The sequence below is a fragment of the Oncorhynchus masou genome, chromosome 1 (genome assembly GCF_036934945.1).
Source record: "Oncorhynchus masou masou isolate Uvic2021 chromosome 1, UVic_Omas_1.1, whole genome shotgun sequence".
In the NCBI taxonomy this organism is placed as follows: domain Eukaryota; kingdom Metazoa; phylum Chordata; class Actinopteri; order Salmoniformes; family Salmonidae; genus Oncorhynchus; species Oncorhynchus masou.
This window is the reverse complement of record NC_088212.1, coordinates 26,076,497-26,094,471: the sequence shown is the minus strand read 5'-3', so window position 1 is coordinate 26,094,471 and position 17,975 is coordinate 26,076,497. Positions and strand designations below refer to the sequence as shown.

Genomic DNA, 17,975 nt, shown 5'->3' with positions numbered 1-17,975 from the left:
CCTTAATCCAAAGAAACAAACTGAATTCCAACAACGTCCCATCGTCTCCAACGAAAACCTCCAAGCAGCATCAACAAAGCGATCTTCATCCATCCGCTGGACAGACACCCCAACAGACCTCAGGAAGTTCAGTCTTAGCTCTCCCAGCATGCTCTTTTTCTCTAGACCAAGGGCTAAAATGGGGAAGAAGATAAAAAATAAAATAAAAAAAAACAAGTCTGAAGAAAAGGAGTAGCCTCTCACTGGGAAGATGCCATGTCTTATGATTTGACTTATGTTTTATTGACCATCCGTCTCCATCCGTTTCTTCTTTTCTGAAGTTTTGTTCTTCTCGATCGTCTGTTTGGACGGACTTTCCTGTGCCGTTGGAGCTTTGGTTATTTCGCAAGCGGATCACAGAAAGTGAGAAAGGAGGAACCCTGGAAAAAATTCATGTATTTTCAGTGGGGCATGTTTGCTCATTTTAATGATTGCTTTTTCGTTCCTCCTTTTTTATACTCGTCATCATTCTCTTCCATCCGTATCCCACACCCTTGTTCCCCTCCGTTGTCTGTCCTTGCATTGTCAACGTGGATTCACAATGCATCTCAATCCTATGTTCAGTTGTCAGTCATCAAGAGCATCTGTTGTTTACTTGTTCCATCATGCTCATCCTTTTGGTTTCCCCCATCTGTTTCCATGGCATATCGTTCTGACTTGGCCTCTTTCCCTCAGTCGTAGTAGGAAGAAGGGGAGCCGGGTAGAGGTTTGGGTAGAGGTTTGGTGCAGTCATGATATGTCACAGGTTGGCGTGGGTGTGTCTGTCAGGTCCAGGTGTTGATGTGGTCTAGGTTATGTGAGTGATGGTCAGGGAGGGGTAAGACAAGTGCTGCTTCGTCAGGGTGCACAGCTATGCTCAGCACAGGCCTGCTATCTGCAAGATCCCTTGTGTGTCCTGCTCACTTCTCTGCTTTGCTATGTTCTGTGTTCCACAAAAAACTACATTGCTTCATGCATGTTAAACATCAGGTGTTTTTGTGATTGTGCGTTTTATTTATTTATTTTCTTCTGTATTTTCTATTTCATTTGATTTGGAAACCTTTCTTCTCAGTCCCTCTGCTGAAGGTGTTTATGCATGATTAGTCTAGCTGTTTTAATCACATTCTCTTAACATTTTACAGAGAATGTTTTTATTTTTGCATTAACAATCTTAGTATTTTATATATGTAGATGATCACATTGATTTGTATCTTCTGTAATCATTGTGCTGTATAATTTTAGTTTTCACACTTCCTCAACGGTAAGAACTACACTACTGTTGACTCATAACGTACATCCAATTCATATGTTCTGGGTAGCTGTTACAATAGATGGAGCTGTAAACACTTTCCTTTTAGAATCTGATCACGTTCAGTCAGTACTGAAAAATAATGGCTTACATATGAGGTACAAGTGGCCCTCTGGCCTGGCTACTGCTCAGTTCCTCTCTATCTGCACCGTGTATAGTCTTATCTTTTAACAGGCCTTCAAACTTCATTCAGAGCAGGATTGGTATGACATGACAACACTTGGATCGAGGAACCACAGAGCAACACTAACTCACAGCCACATGTTGTTATCCTTTTTCCACTCCGTCCCTTTGTGTTCCCTATGACTTGGTTACTGTGCTCCAGGCGGGATGCCCCCCAACCCGCAGACAGTCCAGATCCCCGGGCAGAAGCAGAACCAGCCACAGTATGACCCGTCCAAAGGGCCTCCGGTGCAGAACGCTGCCAGCCTGCACACTCCTCCCCCCCAGCTGCCAGGCCGCCTACCCCAGGGCACCCTCCCCATGGCAGTCCTGCCCATGGCTCTCTCTCAGCAGTCCCTACTTGTGGATAGCTCAGCACAGGCCGCCAATCAGCTCCAGGTGAAGGTGCAGGTGGCTGGCCCCATCATGGCTCCAGTCAACCCCCACACACAGCTCCAGGCCCAGCTCCAGCAGCAGATGCAGTCTGGTATTCACCTCCAAATGCAGCCTCAGCAGCCCCAGCTCATGGTGCAGCCAGCACAGGCCGTGAGTCGAGAGGATAGCTTCCTAACATTGCATGTTTTTGGTTGTTTTCATAGATCAACGTTTTGTCTTCTCTCTCTCCTCCCTTGATCAGACTGTGGCCCTCACTCGTCCTGGAGCAGACTCCAACCAACCTGGCCAAAGAATAATGACCAACTCCCTGTCCAACCCCTCAATGTCTCCTGCCCCCCTCAACGCCCCCAACTCACTCCCCTCCCCCCACACAATTGTCCCCCTCCGCCCCAACGTCAACCCTGCCACACAGTCCAAACTGGCCGGCCCCAACGGCACCTCCACAGTCAAACTGGGAGGCTTTGGTCAGGGCTCGGGTATGCAGTCATCAGAAGGGAGTTCACATGACAAACAAGCTGAACAGGCCAAACTGGTGAGGAGTTACATCTGAAAAACCTATCACTCTGCAAGTGCGTTTGTTTTCCGGCTTCCCATAATGTGACATCCCCCCCCCAGGAGAGCCAGGTGCACCAGCGTATCTCTGAGCTGAGGAAAGAGGGCCAGTGGTCAGCCAGCAGGCTGCCCAAGCTCATGGAGTCCTCTCGGCCCAAATCCCACTGGGACTACCTACTGGAGGAGATGCAGTGGATGGCAGCTGACTTTGCCCAGGAGAGGAGGTGGAAGATGGCTGCTGCCAAGAAGGTATGCTGGCTGAGTTCTCTTATTGTACTTTTACTGAAGTAATGTCTGTGATTCTTATGTACATTGTACATTGTTTCAGTACTACTTGATCATAATTGCATATTCCCCAGCTGGTTCGCACCTGTTCCCGTTACCATGACGAGCAGAAGAAGATGGAAGAGGGATCCAAGAAAGAGGAAGAACTGCGTCTCCGTCACATTGCTAGCACCATCTCCAGAGAGGTGGAGTTCTTCTGGTCTAACATTGAGCAGGTACATTTCTCTTAATGTGGAAGCTTTTCCATTGTTGTCCTTAGACCTGTAGTGTCATCGACTCTGTCCCTCTTCATCTGTTCCATTTGGTTTCTCTCAGGTTGTGGAAATTAAACTGCGTTTCCAGATTTATGAAAAAAGACTGAAAACGCTCAGCCTGCAGAGAGCAACGAGTAAAGGTGAGACTTTATTCAAGAGCTTTTTGAAATTGATGTAAAACAATCTAAATTTCATAATGTCGTTTTGAATATATTGGTTATTCTTTGCGCCACAGGACAATATGTTAAACCTGCTCTGTCAACCGCAATGAAAGCTGAAAAAGAGGTAGGTGGCTGTACAGACTCACTCTGGTTGTCCAGAATGTCAGACACACAGTCAGGCTTTTGCAGGGACGTGTATTCAAAATTCATCTCATTCATAGGAGCCCAATATGTCAACAAAGAAGCGAAAGTCCAGCACTTCATTGGCAGAAGAAGGTATGTTTACAAAACTATTTCTCCAGCGATTTTTTTTATTTTTTTTTATTTTTTACTGGTTTATCGTTTGAGGTGTACTGTTGCATTGAACAGTTGATTACAATGTTGTATCTTGTCTATGGCTTTGTTTTCTCTCTCAGTTCAGGATGAGGAGAGCACCATAGAGGAGCAGGAAGCCATGGAGGTGACAGCTGATCAGAAGGCAGAGTTGGGAGATCTGGCTAAAGATGGTCAGCATGATGCACTGTTTTCTCTTACTATAGCTAGTGATCGATTTCTCCAGATTACCTTTGTTTTTGTTCCATTTCTCATTAAGTCATGTAGAGTTTAAAAGCGCCCCTTAGTCTTTTGTGTCTATTGAGCCTTCCTTCTGTGTCTTGTATCGTTCTTAGCTGAGATGCCGCTGGATGCTTTGATGAAACAGTATGCTGGTGCCTACGCTGACAACTTTGACTGGCCCCAGCCTTCCCCACAGAGTGATGAGGATGGCAGGGATGAGACTGAAGGTTTACCTAAACTCTACATATATACTTCATCTCTATTTACCAATCTAGCTATGTGCCTCATGCTCATTGCTATGCCAAGATTATTAGTTTCAAAGCAAAATGATTTGTAGACTGGCGGTGTTCCCTCAGTGGTGCTGATGTAGTCATTGTTCCCTCAGAGATGGAGTCCTCTCTGGACACCCCCCACGAGGCTGTAGTGATAGACTCCCTGCTTAGTGTGGACCAGTATCGAGGTTCTGAGAAGACCAGCCCCCCTGGTGCTGACGGGAAGCCCAAGAAGGACATAGCAGAGGTGGCAGCCTCCACAGAACTCATCCTACCCAAGGGCAGTGCCAGGACCACCACTTCTGTGAGTCATCACATCTCTCACTAAACCAGTCGTTCACTGTTGGGTGTCATTTAACCAGTTTTTCAATGAGAGGAGTTTGGAAAGATAAATGGGGGGAGAAATGTAATATATGAAATATATATTTAAGAGGACAGTTAGTGGGTTAACATGTACAAACAGAATCATTATGACACTTTGCTATGCATCTTAGGGCCGCAGCCAGGCTCCTTTCCTGCTGCACGGATCACTGCGTGAGTACCAGCAGATCGGAGTGGACTGGCTAGCCAGCCTCCACAAGAAACACCTCAACGGCATCTTAGCAGACGAGACCGGGCTGGGCAAGACTGTGCAGACTGTGGCCTACTTGGCCCATCTGGCCTGTCAAGAGGGTAATCTACTGTTGAAGACGATATTCAATGCTTATCTTTTGTTTATTTACGTAAACATGTAGGTATTTTTATGCATGTGAACATCCATATAGACTTAATTTATATGTACTTTTCAGGCATCTGGGGCCCCCATCTGGTTGTGGTGAGGATGTGTAAGATCCTGAGCTGGGAGATGGAGTTTAAACGCTGGTGTCCCGGCCTCAAGATCCTCCTCTACCTTGGCAACAGACAGGAACGCAGAGCAAAGAGAATGGTAACTAGTAATGATCTGTTTCAACGGGACCTTTTTCAATAGACAGCCCCACGATTTTGAGTCCATTCAAGCAGAGAGACTTTGAGCAGGACAGCAGCACCAAATGTGACAGTAAATAATGCACACTTCTCATGAATATAATTACATGAAATGAAGAATGAAATGTTCTTCTCAACCACTTTTTGGCTTCTGCTGTTATTTAAAATGACCTTGTTTACCAGTTTGTGTTTCTGTCTGTCCATAACTCGTGTTGTTGATCTGTCTCCAGTGGTGGGCGGAGACCAACAGCTTCCATGTGTGTGTGACGTCCTACAAGCTGCTGCTGAAGGACCAGAGCCATTTCCTGAGGAGGAGGTGGAAACACCTGGTCCTGGATGAGGTGCAGCTCATTAAGAACATGTCGGAGAAACACTGGGAAACCATCTTTGCGCTCAAGAGGTAACAACTCTTATTTTAGGGTGGCACCATGGCTACACTTCCACACAGACTGGTCTGCTGAAGGCTTTTTGGTCTCAGCTTAGCATGAAATGAAAGTTTGTTTAGAAGGCTAAACCCTTAAATGTGGTTTGACCTTTTTTAAATTGTTAGAGCAAGAGAAACAAAATCAAATGATGTGTTGGTGTGGTTTCTATTCCAGTCAGCAGAGGATCCTCCTGATCAACACTCCACTCCAGAACACACTGAAGGAGCTGTGGACCATGATCCACTTCCTCCTGCCAGGCATCACCAGACCCTACACAGACTTCCCTGTCAAGCCAGGCACAGACCAGAACCAGGACTACTGCCACAAACTGGTTATCCGCCTGCACAGGGTCAGTTGGGGTACAACCAAACCCCTCTTCTTCCTAATGCTTGTGTGTTGAGAGTTTGTCAGTAAGTAGTCATTGATATCCATCAATGTGATGGCGCTTTCAGTTGTGGTATGAAGTGATTGTGTATCTGAAGGTTCTTTCATTCCTAATGAGTGTTTCTGGTCATTAAAGAAGATATCTTTGCTTTTAACCCTTTACTCTCGTGGAGATTGTCCTATATGCATAGGGCTAAATTGTAATGTTTCTTATAGATGAAATATGAAAAGTATCTGCATAAGCATGGTAGCAATTGAAAAGGAACAGTTGGGTGATTATGGGGAAATTATTAGATCAATGGTGAGTGAACAACAGTTCACCTGACACAAAACTAAATGCAAACATAAAATCAACAGTGTAATGTAAATTTTACATTTAATGTACTTTTCACAGCATTTGTTGATAAGTCTGAAAATACTCTGGATACATTCAGTAACATAACACTATTCCTGGAAAATGTGGAGTAGGTGTGACAACAAATTACAAGGGTTTGAGTGAGAGGACTAACTGGTGTCGCCAAGTAGCCACACACCTTTCCAAAGTGTGTACAGTTCCTAAGCAGTTTCAATGCACTTTTAGGACTGGAAGAGTCTTCAACTGTAAGAACTAGAGCAGGCACACTTTTTGGAACCTGCGTCCCTGCCCTCACACAATTACTGTTGTTTACGCAACCCAAAAACGGTCCATTTTAAATCACAATCTAGCTTAGGTGGGCATCATTTCAGACTGTTATATTGCCAACATGACAAGCTAAGTTACAAAATACGATATAATAGTTTTGGGCTTTTACAGTGCAATTCATGGAAACAACAGATCATTTTGGTGAGCATAGAAAGAAGTTATGAGTGTTCAGGTGCGTGTGCTGCAGCAAATTTTCTTCACGATACATTTACATTTAAGTCATTTAGCAGACGCTCTTATCCAGAGCGACTTACAACGATACACAAACCGGCTTATTCTGTTCAGAACAACCAAACATAGTGATCATAAACATTGCCGCACTGTATGTGACATGAGTTTTATGATATGGATATGTGAAGTACACATTTGGACTCACGAGTGTTTTGCTGGCTTGAATGATAAAGAGGTATTTATTATAATCCTCAACGTCTCATCTTTCAAAATACATAGTCCTCTTAATTTACAGCATTTCCCTCACCCAGAAAAACAAAAAGTCAGCAAAAGTTGCCCAATTAGCGAGAGGGATCGGGCGGGCGATCGACCAGGCGACGAAGATGCTTAAGTTCAGAACGGCTATCAGTCAAAACCCATACAGTGCTGCGAAGCGCAGAGCCTGAGCTCTGACGTTGTGTGTGTGTGTGTATATATATATATATATATATATATATATATATATATATGTGTATGTGTGTATATATATATATGTATATATATCTCATTTTACTTGTACAGTCACTGCTTTCCAATTTTAACTGTTTATCAGTGCCACTGGTCATCAGTAGGATTCCCATTTACCAGAGCTGTTCACACCTTGATACCATTCAATCTGACATCCTTTCTCCTCTGCAGATGATCCAACCCTTCATCCTGAGGCGCTGTAAGAGGGACGTGGAGAAGCAGCTTCCCAAGAAGTATGAACACATCCTCAAGTGTCGCCTTTCTAGCAGACAGAAGAGCATGTATGAAGATATCCTCACTCAGCCAGGGTGAGTCAGCCCTCCAGACACCACATAACCTCTGCCTAATGTATGGTAATTAGTATAGTATTTAGTTCTATACTCAGACTGAATATTTGAGCACAGGTTCTATACCTGGAAATGCACGATTATTTGTTAGATGGGGGGGATCAATAGTTGCGTATGGCAATATTTTTTGGGGTAAGGTATTATATTATTTTTTGATGCCCAAGTATTAATCAAAAAATATATATATACATACAGTTGAAGTCGGAAGTTTGCTTACACTTAGGAGTCATTAAAACTTGTTTTTCAACCATTCCACAAATTTCTTGTTAACAAACTATAGTTTTAGCAGGTCGGTTAGGACATCTACTTGACACAAGTAATTTTTCCAACAAATATTTACAGACAGATTATTTCACTTGTAATTCACTGTATCACAATTCCAGTGGGTCAGAAGTTTACATACACAAAGTTGACTGTGCCTTTAAACAGCTTGGAAAATTCCAGAATATGATGTCATGGCTTCTGATCGGCTAATTAACATCATTTGAGTCAATTGGAGGTGTACCTGTGTATGTATTTCAAGGCCTACCTTCAAACTCAGTGCCTCTGCTTGACATCATGGGAAAATCAAAAGAAATCAGCCATGTGGACCTCCACAAGTCTGGTTCATCCTTGGGAGCAATTTCCAAATGCCTGAAGGTACCACGTTCATCTGTACAAACAATAGTATGCAAGTATAAATACCATGTGACCACGCAGCCGTCATACCACTCAGGAAGGAAATGCGTTCGGACTCCCAGAGATGAACGTACTTTGGTGCGAAAAGTGCAAATCATTCCCAGAACAACAGCAAATGACCTTGTGATGATGCTGGAGGAAACCAGTGCAAAAGTGTCTATATCCACAGTCAAACCAGTCCTATATCAACATAACCTGCTCCAAAACCGCCATAAAAAAGCCAGACTACGGTTTACAACTGCACTGTACTTTTTGGAGAAATGTCCTCTGGTCTGATGAAACAAAAATAGAACTGTTGGCCAAAATGACCATCGTTATGTTTGGAGGAATAAGGGGCATGCTTGCAAGCCAAAGAGCACCATCCCAACCCGTGAAGCACGGGGGTGGCAGCATCATGTTGTGGGGGTCCTTTGCTGCAGGAGCGACTGGTGCACTTCACAAAATAGACGGTATCATGAGGGAGGAAAATGATATGTATATATTGAAGCAACATCTCAAGACATCAATCGGGAAGTTCAAGCTTGATCGCAAATGGGTCTTCCAAAATGGACAATGACCCCAAGCATACTTCCAAAGTTGTGGCAAAATGGCTTAAGGACAACAAAGTCAAGGTATTGGAGTGGCCCTCACAAAGCCCTGACCTCAATCCTTTAGAAAAGTTGTGGGCAGAACTGAAAGTGTGCGAGCAATGAGGACTACAATCCTGACTCAGTTACACTAGCTCTGTCAGGAGGAATGGGCCAAAATTCACCCAACTTATTGTGGGAAGCTTGTGGAAGGCTACCTGAAACGTTTGAGCCAAGTTAAACAATTTAAAGGCAATGCTACCAAAAACTAATTGAGTGTACCGTAATTGCTGGACTATTAAGCGCACCTGAATATAAACCGCACCCACAGAATTATTAAAAAATATGTATTTTGTACATAAATAAGCCGCACGTCTATAAACCGCAGGTGCCTACCAGTACATTGAAACAAATGAACTTTACACAGCCTTTAAACGAAGCACGGCTTGTAACAAAAATAAATAGGCTTTAACAAAACATGGCTTTAATTTTTGTTACAACAGTAGTGACCAATGACTTTTTTGGTAGGCTATCTTCCTCCTCCTGTGCACTGAAACCACTGAAGTCATCTCCTTTGGTGTCGGAGTTGAATAGCCTCAGAATTGCTTCATCCTGGCATCCATGGCTAAGGAGTATGCAAACTTCTGACTTCAACTCTGTGTGTGTGTATATATATTATACAAATATTTTTTTGCTACTGTAGGTGAGCTCGTCAGCTGTACCTGCGTCAAACTGGTATTTTTCATCTTATAGCTCGTTATCCTTTTTAAATAGTGAGCCAGCAGGTTTTCAACACTGTTATTTCCCTGACTGATCAGAACTCGTGTCCTCATGCTCTCTTGTCCCTGTGCAGCAGACCTATAGTGAGCAATTTGTTTGGAAAATCAAATGGCAGTAAAATCGCGGTATCGAATCGCAATACATATAGAATCTGTATCGGCACCTAAGTTCCCAGCCCTATAATTTTGTTATCAGAGCATTGTTGCTCAATATTAAATTCACTTACCCTCTTTCTGAATGTCTTGTGCTCTGTCTGCCCTTAGATCCCAGGAGGCATTGAAGACTGGTCATTTTGTGAGTGTGCTGCAGGTGCTGATGCAGCTGCAGAGGATCTGTAACCACCCAGACCTGGTAAACATCAGGGAGACCAGCAGCTCATACGTGTGTTCCTCTCTGCAGTACAATACCCCTTCCCTGGTGCTGGGAGCCCTGCAGGAGGACCAACGCACGGTAGGACTAGGAGGGTACCAGTACCACACACAGCTAAAACACATGGAGGTTTAATCCAGTTTATTCCATTTCATTAGCAATGATCACCTGAGTGACTTGGAATAAAATTGATTAGATTGGTTTATCAAAACACACTTGTGTTCCCTTTGTCTTTTTCTAGAGCCTGGACCTGTCCCTGTTCGACCTGATCAGTAATGAGAACAGACTGACGCGCTACGAGATGGAGGAGGTTCTACCCAAACTCAAAGTCACCCGTCAGCTGATTGAGGAGATCCACAGTGCCCCGGACCCACCGGCCAGACCCAAGCCCTGCAAGATCAAACCCATGAGGTCTGTGCTCTACCCTTCACATCCCATGGAAACCTTAAAACACACGACATGGATGTTTCCAAAAATGGAAAATAAATCACATTTACTGTGTTGCATGACCTTTGATCTTTATTGAGTCTATGATTTGATTGACAGGTTGTTCCAGCCAGTGCAGTATGGCACTAAGCCAGAGGGCCGTCTGGTGCCCATGACCAATACTGTGGGTCAGCAGCGTCCTCCAGCCACCACGATCACCCCCCCCACCACCACCGCCACTACTACTTCTACCGCCCCTCAGCCAGCCAGGGCCACCACCACCACCACCACACAGGGTAAGACATCCCTATAGACCCCTTGACAATGCTACACTTTGGTATGCACTGGGGTTTACACGTGTTCCATGCTGTTTTTAAGTTGAATAACTTCATGAAGGAAATCAAACAATAATTACAGTTTGATATTTACAGTATTTGTGTAGTGTGTATCACATATAATCTCATGATGTTACAATGTAATATTTTGTAAAGCATGAGTGTGGTTTGAGTTGGTCATGACACTAAAAACTGCTTTTCATAGAAGTTAATTATACTAACTATGCATAGCCTGCGTGTGTCATTTACCGCCATTACATTTTCAAATTGTGTGGGTTATGCATGTGTAACTAAAAGATTGTCATCAGCATCATTTCATAGCAAAATCCAAAGCATTTTACGACTCCAAATTTATCCTAAAGTGGAGAAGTCCAAGGTGAAGATTTGATTATATTGACATCCTCTTTTGACTCTAAACCTATCAATCCAAGACGGGTATAAACCAAAACATACTGCTGGACCACCCTCCTGATGTTGTGCTGTTGAATTAACTGACACGTTAGCCCATCCCAAACCCCCTTGTACTTCACAGTGGCCGGGACGGCTATTCAGAAAGCTCAGACTCCCTCTCCTACCACCGGCACCACTGGGTCTGCTGTTGCATCCTCTGGGAGCTCCGCCCCTGGCCAGCATGTGGTGGGGGCTGCCCCCCCTGTGGCCCAGGGCCAGGCTCTGTGTGGCTCGGCCCAGCCCACTCTGCCTGGTATTGCCCAGGTCCCTAGGCTGGCCCTAGGCCCCACCCATGCCATCCAGCCCAGCCTGGTTCCCCAGAGACTGGTTCTAACGTCCCAGGCCCAGGCACGGTTGCCTAGTAAGTGGCCTCCTCCCCTTCCCTCACCTCCCTTCAATGTCTCCCTCCACTTTTGGCACAACAGAGTGCTGCTCTGACAACAGGCCTCTCTCTCTCTGGGACACTGCTGCTTGGTGTTAGTGTCTTTGCTTTTAAGGAAACAACACTTGTTTGGTCTAAATACAGAGTTAGAAAAGAATGTGAACTATCTGTAAAATCTATATAATTATAGTATTAGAATACTATTATGTTAACCGTGTTGTCTAATATATCAAAAACCTTTTTACCTTTGATATATTTTGAGGTAAAACAAACCATCTTCAGGTTTACAGCTATGGCATTTCCATTGTCCTATTTTACTGCAGAGAATCACTGAGTGAAGAAAAATAGCACTTTATAAATGACAACTAGGGCCATGTCAGCAGCATCCCCAAACAGCCTCAATCTTCCTCAGTCTGAAACCTGCATGTCCACAACCCAACGTCTGCTGCCATGACAGACCACACAAGACTGGTTTAACCATTTAAAACTATATTTTCCTCCACCTAAATATTGGTTCTCCCGTTTTACTAATCTTTTGCTTCTAGACAGCCCAGCTGCAGGAAGAGATCCCAAAGCTTTGTTTCCTCTTGTTCGATTTTTTGTGTTATGGTTTCTTTTGACCCTGTACTGCTAATTATGTTGAAATGGTCCCACACACCGCTGACCTCAGGCCACTCCCTACCCCCAGTGTGAAAACACAGAAACCTTTTCAATAGCAACTCAACACACACATTATAGCGCATAAAACAATTCTAGATAGAATGCTATTTATTGGCAATAATTTTCTGGATAAAGGTGCGTTATCTGTTTGCATGCATGTAATAGGTGTGTTGTAGTAGTTGAAAAGGCAGTTAAGTGCAAGCCACTGCTTTAACTGAATACATGTTTGTTGCAGGTTCTCTGTCTCACCTGAAAATTACTGTTTTTTTTTTTTGTTTTTTTTTCCCGCTCCGGGTTGGCTAGAGATTAGATACTGCGATGGTTCACATGTTGTGGAGGACAGCTACCTACGCTCATCCCACTCATTAACACACCCTGGTATTGCATGTCTCGTCTCTCTCACCCTTCAACTAACTGAAATGTCTTTATTTAGTATTTTTGGTGACACAGTCATGCAGCAGTACTCTTTTGGTCTGTAGTGTTATTTGATTAGAGGTGTGTCTTTCCTCCTACTGAAGGTGGAGATGTGTTGAAGATAGCCCAGCTGGCGTCCATAGCAGGCAGCCAGAACCGAATTTCCCAGCCTGAGACCCCCGTCACTCTGCAGTTCCAGGGTAACAAGTTCACCCTGTCTCCTAGCCAGCTCCGACAGCTCACCACAGGGCAGCCCTTGCAGCTCCAAGGTACACTCGGTAATGTACACCCAACATTTCATACTCTCCCTATGACTTCTTTTTTTCTCCCTGCCCTTTTTGTCAGAATGTCCTTGTGAGTTCATTTTTAGTTTTTATTCGGCTGTCAACACTTTTTACATGTCTTTTTTTAAACACTTTTATAAGCCATGAAATGCGCTTCTCCACTCGTGCTGCAACCACCACTGTAGCTTCAATGAATGAGGAGCAAAGTCTATTTTTAGGCCTGCGTTGTTCTTATTAGCGGCTGTGTGTGTTTTTAATGTTTCACTTTTTCTGGTCATAGGAGTAACAACAGGAATCGTGCATGAGTTATAGATTATGTGGTGTGACTCGATTTTGGGCATCTGCTCAAAGACGGTGTCCCCTTTTTTGGTTAGTCTCACTCTCAGCGGAGGGGAGAGAGCTGAGGGTCAGGACCACGGTGAAAGGCAGACCCTCTGATGCTCTTCCTCCGCTGAGACTGACCACCTGCATTTAAAAAATAATAATTTAAAGCACATTATTTCAATTTATGCTCACTCAGCTATGCCTCACAAGTAGTACAACATTACCAGTGTGATCATATACCTCAAGTTTTGAAGTATAATTTCAAAATGGTCTGAGAAGAACAACAATGGCAGGGAAATTCAAGCATAGCCAATATGCAGTAATACTGTATTGTGCCAATAGTCTACTACAAATGTCTTTGCTACAGAACTGTTTTAATAGGTTAATTTTGCATAGGCTTATAAGTCATGTAAAATATATACATACCTACCTACCTACCTGCCTGCCTGCCTGCCTGCCTGCCTGCCTGCCTGCGCGCGCTTTAAGTAGTGCAAAAGTTTGGGGACCACAGTACGAGAGTGATTAAAACGAAATTATTATATCTGTTTAATGGTTTCTGTGTTGTCTGTGTGCCTGGCTGTGTGATGGTAAAGGCAACATCCTGCAGATAGTGTCGGCCCCTGGTCAGCAGATCCTCCGGCCCCAGGGCTCCATGGTCATGCAGACGGTATCTCAGGCTGCACCTGTCACCAACTCCTCCACCAGATCTGTCACCCCACCCCCAGCCGGCCCCGCCCAACAAGGTAAGCCTGCCACCTTCAACTGTGAATAACACAGATAGTGCCTCAAGAAATAACATCACTATGTTTTTTTTTTCAATTTGCATACTACCGTGCTCTACACTCTTATACTCCGAGTGCATTCTCCGATGACATTCTCTAGAGTACGTTATTGTGAGGATGAGAGTGTGGAGAACGCATAAAACATTACATTTGAGAAGCACACGCACTCCTCCTGCTGTATTACCTCGTGCTCTACCTCCCCGTTCACTGAACCTTCTTCCAGCCAGGACAATGGCCACAATAGGCAAAACAAGATAAACACCAAGCAAACATTTTACTTCAGAATGATCAGCTAGATATGTAAATCGTAATAAGCTAGCCAGCTTGTTAAACAGACATAAAATGACCAAAAACAAATGTTATGCAAGGTCATGTAAAAACATTTTGGGGGTAGATACCACTTCTTCATGGCTGGCTAGCTATCCAGTTAGCCCTATTGACTTACTCTGAACTTACCCATTCACTGAACTGTCTCCCAGCCAGGACAACCGAAATATACACAAAGCAAACGTTTTACTTCATAACTATCAGGCAGCTATATGTGAATCATAATAATGTAGCTAACCAGATATTTTAACAGGCTAAAATGACCTCAAACTAGTATTATGCAAGATAGATGTAATTTCTTTGTGGGTAGCTAGCTAACAATTCTTTGTTTCTATCCGGCTGGATAACAGTAGCTTAGCCCTGTTGACTCATTATGGGCTTGCAATCTACGGTACGTAGGCAGGTAAACATGCATGTATTTATTAACGTATCGACATACAATATTGTATTCAGGTAACATATGAGATGTGAATAGGCAACATTTAATTCCGAAGTCAGTGTATTTTCTCTCGCTTCAGCTCAAATAATGGAAGGAAGTCTAACTATTGAGGAAGCAGACTAAACCATTCCAATATTTCTGCAACTACCTCCCCCTAACAAGCAATGTTTGAAATATGTTCTACCTTCTTGTGGCTTTGTGTCAGTGACTCTTATCACAGAGTGAAATTAAGGTTTAAAGTGGAAATTTTGCGTACGTTTTTACATAGTTGCGTCATATCTCTGCATACTTTTCGTTGAAGCTTGCATCGATGCATGTTTCAAAATATGTACAAACGGAGAGCGCGTTCAAGAAGTGATCTCCGTGCTTCGCTTCGCATACTTTGATTTGGACTCATACTTTGACCCTCCCGTGCTACAATTTGGGTGCTCAGACCACGTATGTACTCAATTTCTGCTGTCATGGCTTACACTGTGAACGCAGTCAAATATTACTCTAGTCACCTTTCTAACAAAGTGATTGTGTAGTAATGGTCTTAAAGTCTTTCTCCCTTTTACTTTTAAGCTTCAGGGATGACATCAAATGCCTTGGGGGTGAGCGCCCAGCCTGCTCCTGCTGCTCCTATTGTCCCTCAGGTGGGTAGAACAGGCACTGGTAGAACACAGAAGAACATGAAATGAAAACATACTTATATTTCTGTAGTCTCCTAACCCATATATTCTCACCGAAGGGATGAAATGTTATTATGATGCCGTTCTCTGTGTGGTGTACAGGTGTCGTCAGAGGAGAGGGGTCGTCATCTGAAGGAGCGTCTGAGCCGCCTGTTCAGTGCCAACGAGAGGCGTTGTGACCGCAGTGTTCTGTACGGGGCTGACCTGCTCCAGGTCTGCTCTGTGACCCCAGGGGCTCCTCACTCTGCCCTGAGCCCCGGGGGCTGGAGATGGGTGGGCAGGGACAGCTGCCTCAGGGCCCAGAGGACTCCTGTGGCCACCACAGCACACCTCCAGTCTGCCCTGCGCTCCTCCACAAACCGCCAGGATGCTAGCAGCAGCCTAATCAGCAGGTACCCAACTACCCATGGTGGTCAATCACCTCACGTCACTGTCAGATTAAACATTTTAATATCATGACGGACATAATCACGAGTTCATATAGCCTTTTAAGAAGTAAGAAATACAAGTAATTGGAAACACTCCTCTCTCTGTAGGTTATCATGTGTTGTCCCTGCCGCAGTAGCTCGTCCCCCTTACCTGTATGCAGCCAATCCCCCAGCTCCCTACAGCCTGGAGCAGAAGTCGATCAGTCGCAGGCTCCAGGAGGCCGCCGCCCCCCACAGCACAGAGATCCATGGCCTGGCCTCTGGGCTCCAGTTCCCTGACCTGCAGCTCATGCAGATGGACTCGGGTGAGCTCAGCAGACAATTATATATTTAGCTGTCTGCCAAGGCTTTATGCTCTCCTATAAGCCTTGCTAAACATAGGTAGTCCATTGTCTGCTTGGGCTGCACACATCTTTCGAACTACACATAAATTAAAATAAATTTGCTCTGAAGGTAAACTTGAGGCCCTGGCCATTCTGCTCCAGAAGCTGAGGTCGGAAAATCGCCGCGTCCTCATCTTCACACAGATGGTGAAGATGCTGGACATCCTGGAGGCCTTCCTGGACCACCGGCAGCTCACATACATCCGTGTTGACGAGAGCCTGATCACAGAGGAACGCCAGGTAAAACCCCGTTGTACCAAGGAAATAGTCATCAGCTGCACATGTTATGGTACCTGTGTTATAGTTGACACACTGACTTCTGTCAGTGTTTCATTACTAGGATTAATTGTGGTTCACTCACTCAGTGACAGGCCTGCCTCTCTGTTTTGCCCTATCTAACACCGGAACCTCTTGATTCAGTGCAGTGTTCTGGCACTTTAAGGGGACAGAGTCCTACACTCGCTTCCCTCTCCACTGGATGTTGTTCCTCCAAGGGCCTTAAAGAAGCACACAGTGGCAGCTCTAGAGAACCTTTGGGGCTTTTTTGGTGCTGTACTTTTTACTCTTCTACACTTGATATTTCATTTTCTGTCTGTCCATTCAGACGTGTCTGTCTCTTATCGAACTGACCTCCTTAATTCTCTTTCCCTCTCTCTTGTCTGTGAGTTGAGTGAACTATACCGGAAGTGTTTGGTTTAGGGGTGACCCCATTTAGGGGAAAGGGGGATATCTAGTCAGTCGTACAACTGATTGCATTCAACTGAAATGTCTCGGGCATTTAACTCAACCCCTCTGAATCATTTAGTTGACTGGTCGACCAAGATTTCTTTAGTCGAGCAGTAGCATATATTATATAAGTATTTGATACACTGCCGATTTTGCAGGTTTTCCTACTTACAACACATGTAGAGGTCTGTAATTTTTATCATAGGTACACTTCAACTTCAAAATCCAGAAAATCACATTGTATGATTTTTTTAAAGTAATTAATTTGCATTTTATTGCATGACATAAGTATTTGATATATCAGAAAAGCAGAACTTAATATTTGGTACAGAAACCTTGTTTGCAATTACAGAGATCATAACTTTCCTGTAGTTCTTGACCAGGTTTGCACACACTGCAGCAGGGATTTTGGCCCACTCCTCCATACAGACCTTCTCCAGATCCTTCAGGTTTTGGGGCTGTCGCTGGGGAATACGGACTTTCAGCTCCCTTCAAAGATTTTCTATTGGGTTCAGATCTGGAGACTGGCTAGGCCACTCCAGGACCTTGAGATGCTTCTTACGGAGCCACTCCTTAGTTGCCCTGTGTGGTGTTGTCATGCTGGAAGACCCAGCCACGACCCATCTTCAATGCTCTTACTGAGGGAAGGAGGTTGTTGGCCAAGATCTCGCGATACATGGCCCCATCCATCCTCCCCTCAATACGGTGCAGTCGTCCTGTCCCCTTTGCAGAAAAGCATCCCCAAAGAATGATGTTTCCACCTCCGTGCTTCACGGTTAGGATGGTGTTCTTGGGGTTGTACTCATCCTTCTTCCTCCAAACACGGCGAGTGGAGTTTAGACCAAAAAGCTCTATTTTCGTCTCATCAGACCACATGATCTTCTCCCATTCCTCCTCTGGATCCTCCAGATGGTCATTGGCAAACTACAGACGGGCTTGGACATGCGCTGGCTTGAGCAGGGGGACCTTGCGTACGCTGCAGGATTTTAATCCATGATGGCGTAGTGTGTTACTAATGGTTTTCTTTGAGACTGTGGTCCCAACTCTCTTCAGGTCATTGACCAGGTCCTGCCGTGTAGTTCTGGGCTCATCCCTCACCTTCCTCATG

At 44.5% G+C, this 17,975-nt stretch overlaps 1 protein-coding gene across 7 annotated transcripts in view; it reads left to right on the top strand.

Annotated features, from left to right (window-relative positions):
• ep400 (E1A binding protein p400) overlaps positions 1-17,975 on the top strand; it is a 36,501-nt gene that overhangs the window by 3,167 nt on the left and 15,359 nt on the right. For 6 of the 7 annotated variants that reach the window (XM_064967058.1, XM_064967035.1, XM_064967051.1 and 3 more), the window contains 24 exons: positions 1,653-2,035; positions 2,127-2,417; positions 2,501-2,686; positions 2,797-2,937; positions 3,038-3,116; positions 3,212-3,261; positions 3,359-3,413; positions 3,554-3,643; positions 3,806-3,919; positions 4,078-4,268; positions 4,459-4,636; positions 4,753-4,889; positions 5,158-5,327; positions 5,527-5,701; positions 7,268-7,404; positions 9,731-9,917; positions 10,078-10,247; positions 10,383-10,558; positions 12,608-12,781; positions 13,705-13,854; positions 15,224-15,294; positions 15,433-15,722; positions 15,867-16,063; positions 16,212-16,381. In XM_064967058.1, the coding sequence (XP_064823130.1) occupies positions 1,653-2,035; positions 2,127-2,417; positions 2,501-2,686; positions 2,797-2,937; positions 3,038-3,116; positions 3,212-3,261; positions 3,359-3,413; positions 3,554-3,643; positions 3,806-3,919; positions 4,078-4,268; positions 4,459-4,636; positions 4,753-4,889; positions 5,158-5,327; positions 5,527-5,701; positions 7,268-7,404; positions 9,731-9,917; positions 10,078-10,247; positions 10,383-10,558; positions 12,608-12,781; positions 13,705-13,854; positions 15,224-15,294; positions 15,433-15,722; positions 15,867-16,063; positions 16,212-16,381 (3,962 nt within the window). The remainder of the gene's footprint in view (positions 1-1,652; positions 2,036-2,126; positions 2,418-2,500; positions 2,687-2,796; positions 2,938-3,037; positions 3,117-3,211; positions 3,262-3,358; positions 3,414-3,553; positions 3,644-3,805; positions 3,920-4,077; positions 4,269-4,458; positions 4,637-4,752; positions 4,890-5,157; positions 5,328-5,526; positions 5,702-7,267; positions 7,405-9,730; positions 9,918-10,077; positions 10,248-10,382; positions 10,559-12,607; positions 12,782-13,704; positions 13,855-15,223; positions 15,295-15,432; positions 15,723-15,866; positions 16,064-16,211; positions 16,382-17,975) is intronic. The other variant, XM_064967043.1, reaches the window with a different exon arrangement.